The sequence below is a fragment of the Pan troglodytes genome, chromosome 5, assembly GCF_028858775.2.
Source record: "Pan troglodytes isolate AG18354 chromosome 5, NHGRI_mPanTro3-v2.0_pri, whole genome shotgun sequence".
NCBI lineage: Eukaryota > Metazoa > Chordata > Mammalia > Primates > Hominidae > Pan > Pan troglodytes.
In genome coordinates this window covers 99,245,183-99,261,527 of record NC_072403.2, presented here as the reverse complement: position 1 = coordinate 99,261,527, position 16,345 = coordinate 99,245,183, and the positions used below count along the sequence as shown (strand labels likewise).

The following is a 16,345-nucleotide window of genomic DNA, read 5'->3' as shown; positions in this document are numbered from 1 at the left end:
AATAACAATTTTCAAAAACCAAAATAAAGACTTAATACAGCATACAAGAACACTCCTGATCCTGCCACCCATCTGCTTCTTCAGCTTCACCTTCTTCAACTTCCTATCTTTCCAAGTGGCCCACTGGCAATACCGCAATTACGCTCTACCCCCAAGTCTGGAATTCCCTTGTCCCCCTGAACCAATGAGCATTCATTCATCTTTCAAAACTCATATTTTCTACAAAGACTTTCCCAACTACCTACCTCCTTTTCCAGAAAAATAGGGCATTCTTTCTGATGTCCCTAGGTATAGTATTATTGTACTTTCATATTATCTACAGCAACTGTGACTGCTCACTTGATAAAAATTTGCCTTAAAAATCTGTCTAGCCCTTTAAAATAATAATGTACCTATGTTAAATTTAACACCGTTGAAAATTTCAAAAACTGTTACATTTCACTTAAGGTGATGTATTTTGAATAATACAATTCTGACCTGTAATATGCAAACTTTGCGGGTTCAGAAGAGGAAAAACTCCTACTTTTTAGTGATGAAACTTTAGCAAATTTAGGCTGTAGAAGATATCTCAAGACAATAGGCTGGGGAAAAGTATACCATGAAAAAAATATATTTTATGATTTTTTAATACTTAGACATAACATTCCATATCAAAATTTACCAACATGCTATTCTATAAATTCATGTCTTTTTACCATAGTTTGATTTTTTTTGTTTCATGCTAAAAAGCCCACTCTCATAATTACCTTTAGTATACATTACCTGGAATATAAAAATTTCATTATATGTTGGCAAACTCTTCCCCATGACATGTAAAACAATTAGAAATGTCTAGTTATAAATTTTCTTAAGCTAACGAGCAAAAGAAAAGCCCCAATACATTGGCATTTTCACTTAACAGTGGCTCATAGTTACAATGATCAGAAATAAACCTACTTGCTACTGTGCTATATAGGGCAGTTTTGCCAAGTGCCCACCTTTAAGAGCTAGGTCAATTTCTAAGAAAACTGTATGGAAACATTCAGTTGTTAACAAAAATTTAATATTAAAATTACTCAGTTATTTAAATTATTGTTAATTTAGGAAAAAGAAAACCCATGTATTAATCACCCATAAAATAACTTTTATTTTAATAAATAACAGTGGGCTCACCAAAGGGCAGGGATTTTAACGTGTCAGGTTTTATGCTTATTGGTAGTAAGTCTTAAAGAGGTGAAATGAACTATTCAATAAAACCCAAAAGGCCCTAAAAATAAAATGATACTTTAATAATAAAAATTAAAAAGAAATTTCCAAAAGAAAATAGTTCACTCCTTGACCATGCTTATTTATTCAGAGTACCAGCGATTTCAGTAAGTGCTTCATTTTTCCTGCAAATCTGATGTTGCACAGGGAATGTACACATTTTCATACCATCACAATATCATCAATATCTCAGGCCAATAATATTGTGAATGCAACTGTTTTATAACAAACACAAAATAAAAAAAAAACAATGTTACTATTTATGGCAAACAGAAACAAAAGTAAATATTGCAAAGATGTTTTCTTATGTTTCTACTACTGATTTTAGTTGGACTTTAAATGAAGGTCATCAACTCTCCTGGAATAACCTCTACCTCTGGCTGTGAATCCACAGTATAAATATGGTGAATAAAGCTAAACTGTAAGAGCTAACTATATACTGAATAACCAAAATAATTATAACTAATACTGTTCTTGAAGACCAATCTAATGAAAAAAGTATCATTAGATATGGTGAGAAATACAGACAAATCTGTACAATCTAACATCTATAAACAGTAAAATCAAAACATCCAACTTCCTTATAGAAAGTGTTTTATCTATGTAATTATAAATGTTAAGGACTCTTGTATTTTATAAACACAAGATGGGCTCACTTTGATGATATCAATTTTAAGATTTATAAAAATGTTTAAAAAAATCTTTCCACAAAACTTTATACAGTTTAAAGCTATACACCAATCTATAAATCTCAGAAAATGGAAAACAAAACAAAACAAAAAATCTTTATAAGATCACATGTATAAAACAAGAAATGAAATGTGATTTTATTTAAGGCAATACTGGGCTACTTCACAAATCACCACCTCAAATATTTACACTGCTCCACACTACTAGTTTTCTATCACATTCACAAAGGATTTTTTTTAATACCAAATGTTTAAAATCTTCAATGTAGTAAATTCTTTATTCACATTTCCATTGTATTTCATGGACTCATAGTAACTATATCCAATTAGAAGCAATGAAAAAAAAAAACTGTAGCTATAGGAAACTGCTAGAGAATCTGCTTTAATTTCACATGAATACCACCCCAAAATCCTGGATGGCAAATTTACAAAGCAGAGCAAAGTGTTGATATAATGTGCCTATTTTGTGAAAAGTAATCTTGATATCATCTTGTAAATAAATGTTTCATGTAAAAATCAATGAACTATGGCAGAGTTTCTGGTTTTAGTTCAAAAAGTTCTTAATTTAAAACAATAAAAGAACAATTTAAAAAACTTGATCGCTTAGTTAAAAATTAAAATTCCAAATATAAATGTGTCATTTAATAGTTTAGACTTACAGACTGCTGGTGGCAGCACATGATTTACAATAATAAATATATACAAAAAAGGTATCTACAAATAAAGAGTACTGTTATACATGAGCAGTGACCTGGTGAAACATACCAATCACACAGATAATTGTTTAGTTCATGAAAAGGGCAACTGGGTGATAGAAATTTGAGGTTTAGCTCACTATTTACAATAACTGAAGTACTGATTCTGTTCCTCAAGTCCCATAGGGATAAAAAAAAGTTTTACATGACAAATGTCATGTTTTTTTTTCTTTTTTGTTTTTGGCCAGGTTAATTCATGTCAACAACAAAAAAATATAATGAAAGTTTCACAATTCTAGCATGCTTGATGGCTTCCTATTTAAAATAAAATGGTAAATGATGTATTTATACTACATTAATTATCAGTACTGACCTCTGCCTGTGGCTTTACCTATACTGATATCTTTCATAACAGACATATCTGGATCATTTGAATGTACTTCAAGTTTTTTCAGACTGACGGTAGGTTTCATTTCCTGAAGTTGCTTTAAGACAAGCTCAGTGCAATCTTTAAGATTCTTGTCTAAAACAATTTTTACATTATCACTGCACTGAAGCTGTGATGGATTGGCAAACTGTACAAATGTTTCGCTTTCTTTACAAGGACATACATGATTTCCACTAGTCACAGCAGTCTTATCAATATTTTTTCTTGAATTTGAATGGGATCCTTTTTTGTTTCCAGTATTCGGATGGTCTTTGTCAGTATTTTTCTTCTGCTTCACTGCAGACTCCTCAAGAAACTTCAGAAATGATACTTCAAATCCCATTGGCTTAAAAGAGCTCCAGTCAAAAGATGCAGGATGCTCCTCAGTGGTTTGAATGGCAACAGCAGTTTCTTCTTCTTTACGCACGCTACTTAACTCAGCTGCTGATGCTGGTTCAGCTTTTTCAACTTTCCTTTTTTTATTTTGTGAGACATTTTTTTCCTTATTAACTCTCTTCAAATTACTTGCTTTTTGTCTTTCTGACTGGCAGAGGTTATCTTCCTGAAAATCATTACTTACATTTGAAGAAGTATTAGCTTGGGTCTCTACACTTGTGCTATCTTCATTTATTAATTTTGTAATAAACAATTCTGTTAGTTCATCCATTTCATCTTTTTCATTTTTTTCAACTTCCTTTTGTGAAACTGTAGCTGTTGTTCTTGAATTATCATTGCTCTCTGATACACAAGTGTCAGAATCTTTCACATCATTCTTAGCACCTTCTTGCTCAGACGTTTCCTTTACTTGTGAGTTGCAACACCGTTTGAATACAATAAGAAGATTTCGGTGTTGTGATGTAAATGCCTTAGATAATTTATGGCACTTATAATGTCTAATTATATTGCTTTCACTTGTAACAACTGAAGTACATCCCTTTATCATACATGGATACTGGGTTACAAATCTGCTTGTACACTCAGACAGGGCATCATTTCTAGCCTTTATAGAATATACATGCTTCCCACGTTTCAGAGAATAAGGCTTATTTTCTTCAATCTGCACAATCTTTGCATTCTTGTTTTCTAAATTATTTTTTTTCTTTCGTTTGGTCTTGGGCATTTTTATTCCTTCCTTTCCACATCTGCTGTGTTTTGTCCCCCGATGTTTAGACTTTGATTTTTCTTGGTTTGCCTTGCTTGACATATTTTCCTGGCCTGGTGTTAATCTTCTCGGACGAATCAAATGAGCCTTATGTTTGTCATTATGCTTATTAAAAATGTGTCGGAGGAGATTCGACCGGGTTGCATATATACGGTCACAGCCTTCACAATCACATTTGTATACACCATCTTCTTCTGTTTTACTTGCCCTTAGTCCAATCCCGTGGTCTGCCTCTAGATGAACAACATAGTTCAAATATGTAGTAAATGAAGATTTACACTCTAACTGGTCACATGGAAATTTCCCAACATCCACTGAAGCAGTCATACTTTCAATTTCTTCAGGAGTCATTTCATGAAGTTTCATGTAGTGTTGTATTAGGCCAGTAATTGCTTGGAAAATTCGAGAACAGTCACTTACCTGACATCGAAATTCTTTCAAAGTTTGTTTAGTTTCAGTTTCTTCACTTTCTTTACCAGCTTCGCTTTCCTCTTCGACCTCTGCTGAAAATGCAGGTAGATCTGATTTGTGTACAGCCTGGTAATGGAGAATCAAGTTTTGCTGTATTGTAAAGGCAGCAAAGCATCCCTGGTGAACACATCGATAAGGTCTGTAAGGACTGTATCTTGTTGGAAACTCAAGGGATTGGGAAACTGGCTTCTTTCGTTTTTTCTCCTCCTTTTCTTTTTTATGCCTCCTAATCTTCCGTCCTTTGGTTTGTGTGTTTGTGAGTGCATTTGTATTACATTGTTCTGAAGTAACTGTAATCACTTGTAAAGAACTTTCTGTTTTGTCAGGACTTTTTTTTTCTACAAGTTGTTTTTCTGGGATCACTGCTACATTACTGTGGGTATTTTGGGTCTCCGCTCTCAATTCTAAAGCAGGCTGAGATTCCTTTTTATTTTCCTCTGTCATAGCTAGCTGTTTTTTCACTTGTGTACTTCGTGAGGCCGGCACATTTTCACTCTGAGATTTTCTTCCATAAGGCCTTTTAATTTTTAACTTTACCATTTCTTCAGTTGTAAAATGATGCACCAACTGACAGTGTGCCCGGAGGTTAGAATTTCTTGTAAATGTTTTTGTACATGTAGGTACTACACATTTAAAGGGAGCAAATTTCAATTGATTCTTCTTAATTTCAAGAATCATTTCTGGAGTGTATTGATGAATTTTACCATAGTGCTTAAATAGTGCATCCTTTGTCATAGCACTGTAGTTACAGCCTTGGTTTTGACACACAAAGGGTTTATTAACTTTGTCATTAAATTGAATGTTTATCATTTCAGAAACTGGCTGAATAACTGTGATATCTGCAGTTGATTTAACAGGCGTGGGAGTCAGTGTCACTGATGTATTTATCAGTACACATTGGGATGCTGGAGGGGATAGGTCATTTTCTAATTTTAATTTTTGTAAGCCTTCTAAAATTTCCTGTATTTGATCCTCCTTATGTGATATTTCAGACTGAGGAATGTTACTTTTTGTTGGCATGACACTTATAAAGGAGGAAAACGGAGAAGAATCGGGTAATTTGTTATTTTGCACAGTGTTTACTGAAGGAAGCTGAATGTTATAATTTATTTGAGCATTTTGTGATGTTTCACCAGCACCCTGAGATCCACTTTTTACCTCAAGTATTTGAGAATTCATAGCAGTTTTAATAATTTCAAGAGTCTTTTCAAAGTTTTGTATAACATTGTCTTCAGAAATCTGCAAATCAGAATTTATTGAGGTTGTGCATGAATTCAAAGCCATCATTTGGGAATCACCATTTTCAGTTTTTAATGTTAAAGGGGCTAACACTGTATGGGACTCAAGACTGGTTTTGAAATTCTCTTTTACATCAGTCATAAATAACTGATTGTTAACATTATTTAATTTCTGTGTTAGATTTTCCACCAAACTCTGAGGTTCACAAGTTGGAATTACATTTGAATGAAGGTTAGTAGTTGGGATTTCAACACTCTTTGCTATGAGTCCCATTGTTGTTAAGTCACTTGTTACCAAGTTTTGGGAAGCGTTAGGTGCAATTAGTGGAGGAGCAACTTTCTTTCTTCTCTTAGAAGCACTGTTTCCCTTTTTATTTAAATGACTGGATCTTGTGTTCTGAGGACCACTTATAACAGAAACACGAGAACTGTTACTGGTAAAATTTTGTGATGGCCCACCAGAATTAGGAAATGAACTAGAGCACAAACCATTTTCAACAGTCTTCAGTAGTAAGTCATTTGTTGGAAAAACAGGCAAGCTGCTACATTCCTCAATGGAGGAAGTTTTGGAGTTTGACGTCCTATTCTGGTTGGTCAGCAAGGTGTTTGGATGGCATACAGTGTGCAACAGGGGTGGCACAGTTGGATTTGGCATCACTGTTGCATTTACTTGTGATGCATCAGAGACACAACCTGTTGAAACATGAGAAAGCATTTCAGCACCCTCAAATGTACTGGGAATGCCAGCAGTTTCCAAAGCCTGTTTAATAATTTCACTACCTTCTTGACTGACACTGGTATTAAAGTTAGTCACACCAGATCGAGGAAATGTATTTGGTAAAAATGCTGGCGAGCGATTTTCAGCAAGAAGCTGTAGAAATGATGGATCTTTAAAACATGCTTCTGGATTGAAGGTAGATTGTTGTGGCTGCTGCAAATTTACTGCATTTGTGGAAAGAATCATGCTGGCAAGAAGAGAAGGCTGTCCATTACTCTGTAGAAGTTCTTGAGCAATTTCGGCTCCATCCAGTGGTTTACAGTAAGATCGCTTGGATAAGTGCCCACCCAGTGATCTGGGATTAGTAAAAGCCCTGTAACACCTGCTACAGATAAATTTCCCATCTCTGATAATTGCAGGCCATTTAGCCCTTTTGTTGTGCTTAGGTTTTCTTTCCTTCCCATTTGGGCCCCGCCCACGGTCTTTTTTGACTTTTTCAGGTGCAGACTGTTGGGCATTGGTGCTACTGAAGTTATTTGCAACATTCACTTGTGAAGGAAAGACTGCATTTTCACCATTACCCCCCTTTAGAAAGGAGGAATTAGTGTTTCCTTCAATCTGTGAGGAATAATGATTTGTATTATTTTCCAGTTGGGAAAAAACAGAATTAGTCCCACTATCTGCTGGTGAAGGGAAGAGAGACATTGAACTACTTTCTGCAGGTAAAGGAAGGAAAGGATCTGAGCCACTGTCAATATTCAAAGGCAGAACTGTTTTGGTTAGATCTTCCATTTGTGCTGGCAAGGCAGTACTAGGTAAATTTTCCATTTGGGAACATAACATACCACCTTGTTCATTTTTATCCTGAGAAGTTATATTTGGATTTATGACACTTTCCATTGAGGACAACAATGGAGTTGACACACTTGCTAAATGAGCTGGAAAAATGGGAGGCGAGACATGCTGCAACTGGGCCGAACAAGCAGGATTCCCATTGGCTTTGGTCTGTGATGTAAAAAATGGATTTGAGCTGTTCACCGGTGATGGCAAAAAATAAACAAACTTTCCATTATTTGGTGTATTTAAGTTGTTAGCTTTCTGACCTTTTTTACTTTTGCGCTGCATTTTAAATGCAGCATATTGGTCAGGGTGTGCTGTCTTCATGTGTTTCCCAATACTCTGTGAAGAATTATAGGTTCGAGTACATCCCTCGACCTGGCAGCTGAATTTCTGAACTGGAGCTTTTGGAGGCACTGATGGAGTTCCTAATGATTTACTTAGGTCGGACTGCGGTGGAACAAATGCAATACTTTCTAATGTCTTAAGAGGTAAATTATAAAGATTGGATGATGTTTTAACATTATCTCCACATTCAAATTTGGAAGTTGGTAAATTGTTTTGAAATGCTGCCTGATTTTGCAAAGAAAAGGTCATCAAGTTGTTCACCTGTCTTTCTAAGTTTTGTGGGGTAAGGTCACCTATTTTGAGAGTTTCTGAATTTACTAAAGAATTCTGAGTAACATGGGCATCATTAAAGCAATCTTGTTCTTTTCTCTCCTGGAAACCTGGATGACACAAATCATTACAAGTATCTTCAACTGGCGTATGTAAGTCTGTGACCAGTGCTTCACCACTGCCTTCCACAGTTGAGTTTTCTGGCTTTCCAAAGTTATCCTCAATCCCCTGATTGAGAGACACCTTAATGGACACAGCTACTTCACTGGATTGAAGTAGAGGAGTAGTAGCAGGGTTTTCCAAACCATTTGACAATGGTCCATTAGCTTGCCTGAGCTCAGAGGCAGAAATCTGGTCTTGTTTGGTCACAGCTGATTCTGCTTTGCTTTTATCCCAAGCATCACTTCTATCTGCTAGTAAGCTGTTTTCAATGTTATTTTCTGAAGGAAGCATAGATCTTTCTTTCTCAATATTCTCTGCTGTGTTCTGATTCACTTCAGAAGGCTGAATGGAATCTCCAGATGAATTAAGTTGGGCTTCAGGAGGCAGCACTTTTTCAGGAGGAGTACTGTGATCATCCAGATGCTTTTCCAGCTCACCCTGAGAACGATAAACTTTACCACAACCTGTGAACTTACAAGTGTACGTATTATAATGTTGTGCTTCATGATCATATAGTAAATAAGCTTCCGAAAAAATTCTTCCACATTTAGGAAACATACATTTTGCTCTAAAGACTTGATGCTCCTTTCGGTGGGTTAAAAGCTCGGCGTAACTATTAAAACCAGCTTTACATTTCATCTGTATACAGATATATGGTTTACTGCCACAGTGCATCTGTAAGTGATCATTGAGATGAGTAACACTCACAAAATGCCGCCTACAGTACTGGCAAATAACTTTTTTGCTCTGCATTTCAAGAAAGCGCTTGGCATCTTCATTATCTTTATGCCCCTTCACATGAGCAATTAAATTTTTAAAGTACTTAAAGCCCTTTTTACAAAAAGTTACAGGGCAATTAAATTCATTAACAGGTACTGGTTTCTGGACTGGAATCACTTCTGGCTCATAGGATTTATCTTTGTCATCATTCTCATCATCTGAACCATCATTGTCATTAAACACTATAAAATCTGTTGAATAGAGACTATTCTTTTTTATAGGTCGCTGCTCCTGTTTAGCCACAGTATTAGTCTTCTGATTTTCATTGGTAGTTGTGATCTTTGGAGGCCTTCCCAATCTTCTTAATGGTTTCATAGCTGCTAGTCTCTCTTTACTAGATTGTTTAACATGCAGTGTGACATGAGGGACAAAAGTTTCTTTAGAATTAAAGTTCTTTGCACATATGGGGCAACTATAAATTCCATCTTTGTAATGTTTCTGAGCATGTCGTACTATTCTGTGACCAAGGAATTCTTTGTCACACAACACACAATACTGCATGTAGGCTTGCCAATTCCTAAACCGAGCAGATATAAATCCCCTCTCTCTTAACTGTTTTATCTCTCTCTTCTTCTGCTTTTCATCACCAATGTCTTTAAGAAGGCCAGAATTAGCACCAACTCCACCAGAAAGCCCATTCATAGAAGTTTCTTTACTCTCTTCTTGGTAGTCTACCACTTTTTCATATACTTCACTGTCATTTAGTTCATCTATTGAAGACACAATGGATGCTTCTTCTCCCATTAATGCAAGACATTGTCGTTTCAAGGTTTTCCAATCCCAGAATTCTGGATCAAAGGGCCATTGAGTTTTCAATACAAGTAACAGCTCACAGCGTAAAGAATTTGGTATTGGAAGATTCTCTTCATCATATTTCTGGTCTGGCTGATTATACAACATTTCCACAGCATAATACGCATCTACTGTAGGCTCAATAAGAAATTCACTCAGTTGACAAGCACGTTTAACTTCCAGATCATCAGGCAACAAACATGAAATGGTCTTGCAAATAGATATTTTCACTTCAGTATTTTCTGTAGACTCCAAGCGAAGAGCTTTTACACACAGTTCTATACAGGTAGCAAGTCCAGCCCCTTCAGTCTGTGAAAAAGCAAATAGGAAATGTTAATTTAATCTACACTAATCAACACTAATTTATTTCAGAATTTAGTTAAGATTGAGATTTGCTTTTCTCAAATCTTGCAATAGGAACTTATGAAAGGATTCCCCTTCTAAAGCACTGCAGCTTAGTCTGGTATGTGTGTATGTAAAATGAACTGCATAGAAGGGCAGAAAATGTTTAAGTATTAGAAGCTAAGACTTTGGTATGAAATTATTTAATGGCTAGGCAAACTTGGAAGTTATTTGACTTTTTTGACCTTTCCCATCCCACTTATAAAACAGAGGTCAAAACAGCACTTAAACTTCATTAAACTGCTGTATTAAAGGAGATTAAATATGTGTTATAGTTTAGTATAATGTCTGGCACATAGTAAATGATCAATAAATGTCATCCTTATTGTAACTCTTACTTCCTGTTTGCATAAGCAATCTAACTGAAACAAAACCCTCCTAATCTAATTATAAAACTGAGAACATCCCCATATTTCCAAACTTATCAGTACTGAAAGAAATAGTTTGCTTCTATAAAATAAGGTACTAATCCCTAATAGTGGAGATTCTAGTGCTATCATAAAACCAAATGTCAAATTACCTACCTCATGGCTGGACCAGCTTAAGAATTAGGAGTAGGGGTAGACATAGCCCAGCAAACTTTTTCTTTTGAATTAGCATCTCTAACTATTATTATTAGATAGCAATAACAAAGGTAAGTCATTTGAAAGACACATGGAGTAAAGAGATAAAAATGGGTTTTAAAGACCAGAAGGGAACAATGATAAATGAGAAATAAGATAGCCACAGGATGTGGCCACATTCATTGGAATAAAATATGTACGATACAGGATCAAAAGGCAACAAAGAAAGTAAGTAGAGAGAACTGATAGGGCCTCTATTTTCATTAAGTTAAGAAGAAAATATTTTACTAAATCAGAAGCTTAAACTTGTAGGGCAAAAGTATTTTAGTATTTTTACTAAAAAGGAAAAGGAGCCTGGGATACTGAATTGGTCTTGATTTTAGAAACAGCAAGAGCACAATGACCAAAAAGAAAATGAATAGAAAGAAAAGCATGAAGAGACGTATTTTTAAAATGATAGGTTAGGCTGGGTGCGGTGGCTCATGCTTATAATCCAAGCACTTTGGAAGGCCGAGGCAGGAGGATCGCTTGATCTCAGGAGTTAGAGACCAACCTGGGCAACATAGGGAAACCCCCAACTCTATAAAAAGTACAAAAATTAGCCAGGTGTGGTGGTATGCAGCTGTAGTCCCAGCTACCTGTGGGGCTGAGGAAGGAGGATCGCTTAAACCTGGAAGGCTGAGGCTGCAGTGAGCAGAGATCGCACCACTGCAACAATCCAGCCTGCATGACAAAAGTGAGACCCTGCCTCCAAAAAAAAAAAAAAAAAGGCTGGGCATGGTGGCTCATGGTTTATGCGTGTAATCCCAGTGCTTTGGGAAGGCAAGGTGGGAGGGACTGATTGAAGCCAAGAGTTTGACACCAGCCTAGGCAATACAGAAAGACCTCATCTCTATCAAAAAAAAAAAAAAAATTAGCTGGGCATGGTGGCATGTGCCTGTAATCCTAGCTACAAAGAAAGCTGAGGCAGGAGGATTGCTTGAAATTGGGAATTCGAGGCTGCAGTAAGCTAGGATTGCACACTGCACTCCAGCCTGGGCAACAGAGCAAGACCCTGTCTCTTAAAAATAATAATAAAAAAATAAAAAATGACAGGGAAGATGAAAACTGGGAAGGAAGTGGGACCATATGGGTGTCTCTTGATTTCATATAAACTTGTATATGTTATACTATTCCTAGATAGATCTGTGCCTTAAAACTTGTACAGTAAAACATCTGCATCTCTGTTACATGCCTTAAGGGGCTGCTAATGGTGAACAATTAGGCCACTCCTCTATTACGATATGCAAGAAAGAAAAAAATCACCTGTGGTCTGTGAAGCTGCATACTACACACAGAAAGACACAAAGAAAGAAGTCTGGGAGGAATTAAGGGCCAAGTAAACCATAAAGATGATTAAAAGTAATACTGAAGGCACATATAATAATGTCAGAAGAACTGGTACAAGTTCTTACTGGTGAAAGTTCTGAGAAGCGGTGTGATTATTCAGAAATTCAGGAAATGATGGAGAAATTTTAAAAAAGGATTAAGAGAGGCCTGGTGTGGTGGCTCACGCCTGTTAATCCCTGCACTTTGGGAGGCTGAGGCAGGTGGATCATGTGAGGTCAGAAGTTTGAGACCAGCCTGGCCAACATGATGAAACCCAGTCTCTACCAAAAATACAAAAAATTAGCCAGGCGTGGTGGCGGGCACCTGTAATCCCAGCTACTGAGGAGGCTAAGGCAGGAGAATCACTTGAACACGGGAGGCGGAGGTTGCAGTGAGCCGAGACTGCGCCACTGCACTCCAGCCTGGGCAACGAGAGCAAAACAACGTCTCAAAAAAAAACACAAAAAACAACAAAAAAAAACAAACAACAAACAGAAAGGATTCAGAGAATGAAGGATTTCTGGATGAAGGGTATCTGTCTTGCAGAATATAACTATTTTATATCATATGAATATTGAGCCTTTTCTCCAGGAATGGCAAAAGCTGATTAAAGAATTCTACTTATTGCTCACAAGACACATCTAAAATTATTTAAAAGGGGAATTCCACTGACATTCTATTCTAATCCAGTCTGCAACTAAATTCAAAGGTTCATTTTGATTCATTAAGGGTGAGGAGCCTCAATAAATTTGCTTTAAAAACATTTTCATGTTATAATTAAACCTGAAACCTTTATATTAATGCCAATGAAACAAAAGAAACTATATTTTACAATTTTTTTTCCTTCTGACCTTTCATGTGTGTACTTGAAAATAAGTGAACAGGCAATATTCAAATCATAAACTGGCTATACAGCAGGTAAGTTTTAAAAGTTGAATTAGAATTCACAACAATTTTCTATAAAGACAATGTAATTAAGTGATTTGCCCATAAAAATCTATTTAATTCCTAACAGTTAATCATAAATACCAATAGCACAAGCTTAAATTGATGAGTCACAGGAACAGAAAGCTAAGTGACATTAATTCAGAGGAGGAACAGAAACTCAATTCCTTTCCAGGAAAAGAACAGCACCAGGTAAGTTCTGGAAAACAGAAAGGTTTGTCTTTTGTACCCTCTTCCCATTGCCTTTTCTGTTCTTTCCCTCTGGCTGCCTAGTATCCTTGACCTAAAGCCACCCAAGGCTTGCATGTTGCTTTTAGTTTCCCATGTAACATCCCATTCAGTTCTTCCCTGCCCACTCATAACATCATGCTTTACCCTGTTTTAAAACTCTTTAAATAATTACCATGTATTTCAGAATAAAATATAAACCTTAGTGTGGAATACGAAAAGGACTTCACAGTCTGACCACTGCCTCATCTGTTCTAGTTTCCTCTTTTATCTTTCCCTCTACTCAAACAACTGAGCTACCTGTAGTTCCCCAAATATTCCATTCTCTCATTTGTCTTGATACTACTTTATGTGTTTTTTTTCTGTGACTAGGAACACTCTCTCCTCCCTCTTTAGCCATTACTAAGTGAGTAACGAAAATAGACAAGTGGGTTATTATGGCCCACTTCTTTTATTCATTCAGCACCTACTTTATACCAGGCACTGCACTAAGCAATGTACCCTCACTGGATATTCAAGATTCCACTCTAGTAGAAAGACCCATATAATATTGCTACTGGTTTGGAGTTTCCATCAACAGACTACGAAATCCTTAAAGGCAGGGATGTATTTTTCAACTCTTAAACCTCAAGGAGTCTAGGGAAGAGTATACTATATAAATAAAAAGATCCCAAGCCATCTGCTCCAATTCCTTTGCAGATCTCAATTAGGATTTAAGACATTAATTACAGTTGTCCTTTAGAATCTGGGGGCACTGGTTCCAGGATTCCTGTGGATACCAAAATCCACAATGCTCAAGTCCCTTATATAAAATGGCATAGTATTTGCATATAAACTATGGACATCTTCTCACATAATTTAATTCACCTCTGTATTACTTATAATACCTAATACAATGGCTACATATTACTTCATTTGCATAGATTCAATACAGTACACTTGTGGCAAATTCAAGTTTTACTTTTTGGAACTCTATAATTTTTTTTCCTTTTCTTTTTTGAGACAGGGTCTCACTTTGTCAGCCAGGCTGAAGTGCAGTGGAGTGAACCTGGCTCAGTGGCATGATCTTGGCTCACTGCAATTTCTGCCTCCCAGGCTCAAGTGATCCTCCCATCTCAGCCTCCTGAGTAGCTGGGATTACAGGCACACACCACTATGTTTGGCTAATTTTTTTTTTTTGGTAGAGATCAGGTTTCACTGTTTTACCCAGGCTGGCTCAAACTCCTGGGTTTAAGCCTTCCAAGGTGCTGGGATTACAGGTGAGCCATCACACCTGGCCCCTGAATATTTTCAATCAGTAGGTGGTTGAATCCACTGATGTGGAACCTATGAATATGGAGGGCCAACTGTATTTTAAATTAACATATGAGTAGCTGGTTGATAGTCTTCAATTCCTGGAGTTTTTTTTTTTTTTTTTTTTTTTTTTTTTTAAGGGTTACCAGTTGGCTGGGTACAGCGGCTCACGCCTATAATCCTAGCACTTTGGGAGGCTGAGGCGGGCAGATCATCTGAGGTCAGGAGTTCGAGACCAGCCTGGCAAACATAGTAAAACCCTGTCTCTACTAAAAATACAAAAATTAGCTGGGCATGGTGGCGTCCGCCTGTAATCCTGGCTACTCAAGAGGCTGAGGCACGAGAATCGCTTGTACCTAAGAGATGGAGGTTGTAGTGAGCCGAGATTGCACCACTGCACTGCAGCCTGGGCAACAGAGGGAGACTCCATAACAAAAAGAAAAAAAAAGGTTACCAGTTAATTCAAATCACTACATCGAGGTTAACCTCTCTATATGGAAAATGAAGAGAGTTATTACACCAGAATCTAATCACTATAGCTTAACTTTAAGGTCTCTTCAGTCCTAAAATAATAATAATCTATGATTCTAGTTTTAAGATAAAACCTCTGCTTGATCAGATTTCAGAAAGTAGAAAAAAAAAGGGAAAAACATTTCATGCAACAAGAAGCAAGGTTTTTGGACAGAGCAATTACCATGGTGCATACTATCCCTGTCAAGAAGGCTGCTGCGAAGGTCATGTGTGGTGGCTCATACCTGTAATCCCACCACTTTGGAAGGCCCAGGCACGGAGAATTACTTGAGCCCAGGAGTTGGAGATAAATCTGGGCAATATAGTGAGACCCCATCTCTACAAAAAATAAAAAAATTAGCCAAGTGTGATGGTACACACCTGTAGTCCCAGCTACTTAGGGGGCTGAGGTGACAGCATTGCTCAAGCCTGGGAAGTTGAGGCTGCAGTGAGCTGTGATTGCAGCACTGCACTCCAGTCTGGATGACAGAGGAAGACTCTCTCAAAAACCAACGAACCAACAAAAGCAACAACAGAGAAGAAGGCTGCTGCCATTGCCAACTTCCAAAGCTATTCATACTTTTAACTGCTTTTTTATATACTCTAATTCTGAACCCAAACTCTCTGGAATAGTGTTACCCAACAGAATTATTAGTGATAACAGGAATGTTCTATATCTGTGCTGTCCAGTAGGATTGCCACTAGCAACATGGAGCTACTCAGCAACTAAAATGTGACTACCATAATGGACAATGCAGCTCTTGTCCAGTATTTTGCACCCCATCCTCTGGCCCACCATGGTCTCTTTATGAGTGGTGAGTAAGACTGAAGAAGGATGGTCACTTTTACCTAACCTCCTCCATTCATCTGATTTAATAATGAAACCTATGGTGATTAAGGTCAATTGCAAGTCAAGATTTATAGCCAGTTTGGCTTCTAGTTCCAAGTTCTTTCTACTCTACTCTGTCATGCTGCTCTTTAAGTTAGTGGCGCAACCTATGATTTAAAACTGCATAGTAGTTTCATAGGAAATTTATTATTGGCCCCTTTCAGGTTTTTGTTTGTTTTGTTTTGGAGACAGGGTCTTGCTGTGTTGCCCAGGCTGGTCTTGAAATCTGGGGCTCAAGTGATCCTCTAGCCTCAGCTTCCCAACTAGCCTGGGACTCAGGCATGCACTCCCATGCCCAGCTACTTTATTTTTT

General features: G+C 37.0%; 1 protein-coding gene across 10 annotated transcripts in view; it reads right to left on the bottom strand.

The window, feature by feature from the left end:
* Positions 1 to 1,306: 1,306 nt before the first annotated feature.
* ZNF292 (zinc finger protein 292) overlaps positions 1,307 to 16,345 on the bottom strand; it is a 111,382-nt gene continuing 96,343 nt past the window's right edge. For all 10 annotated transcript variants that reach the window (XM_063812517.1, XM_063812518.1, XM_063812520.1 and 7 more), the window contains one exon: positions 1,307 to 10,143. In XM_063812517.1, the coding sequence (XP_063668587.1) occupies positions 2,992 to 10,143 (7,152 nt within the window). In that variant the 3' untranslated portion in view covers positions 1,307 to 2,991. The remainder of the gene's footprint in view (positions 10,144 to 16,345) is intronic.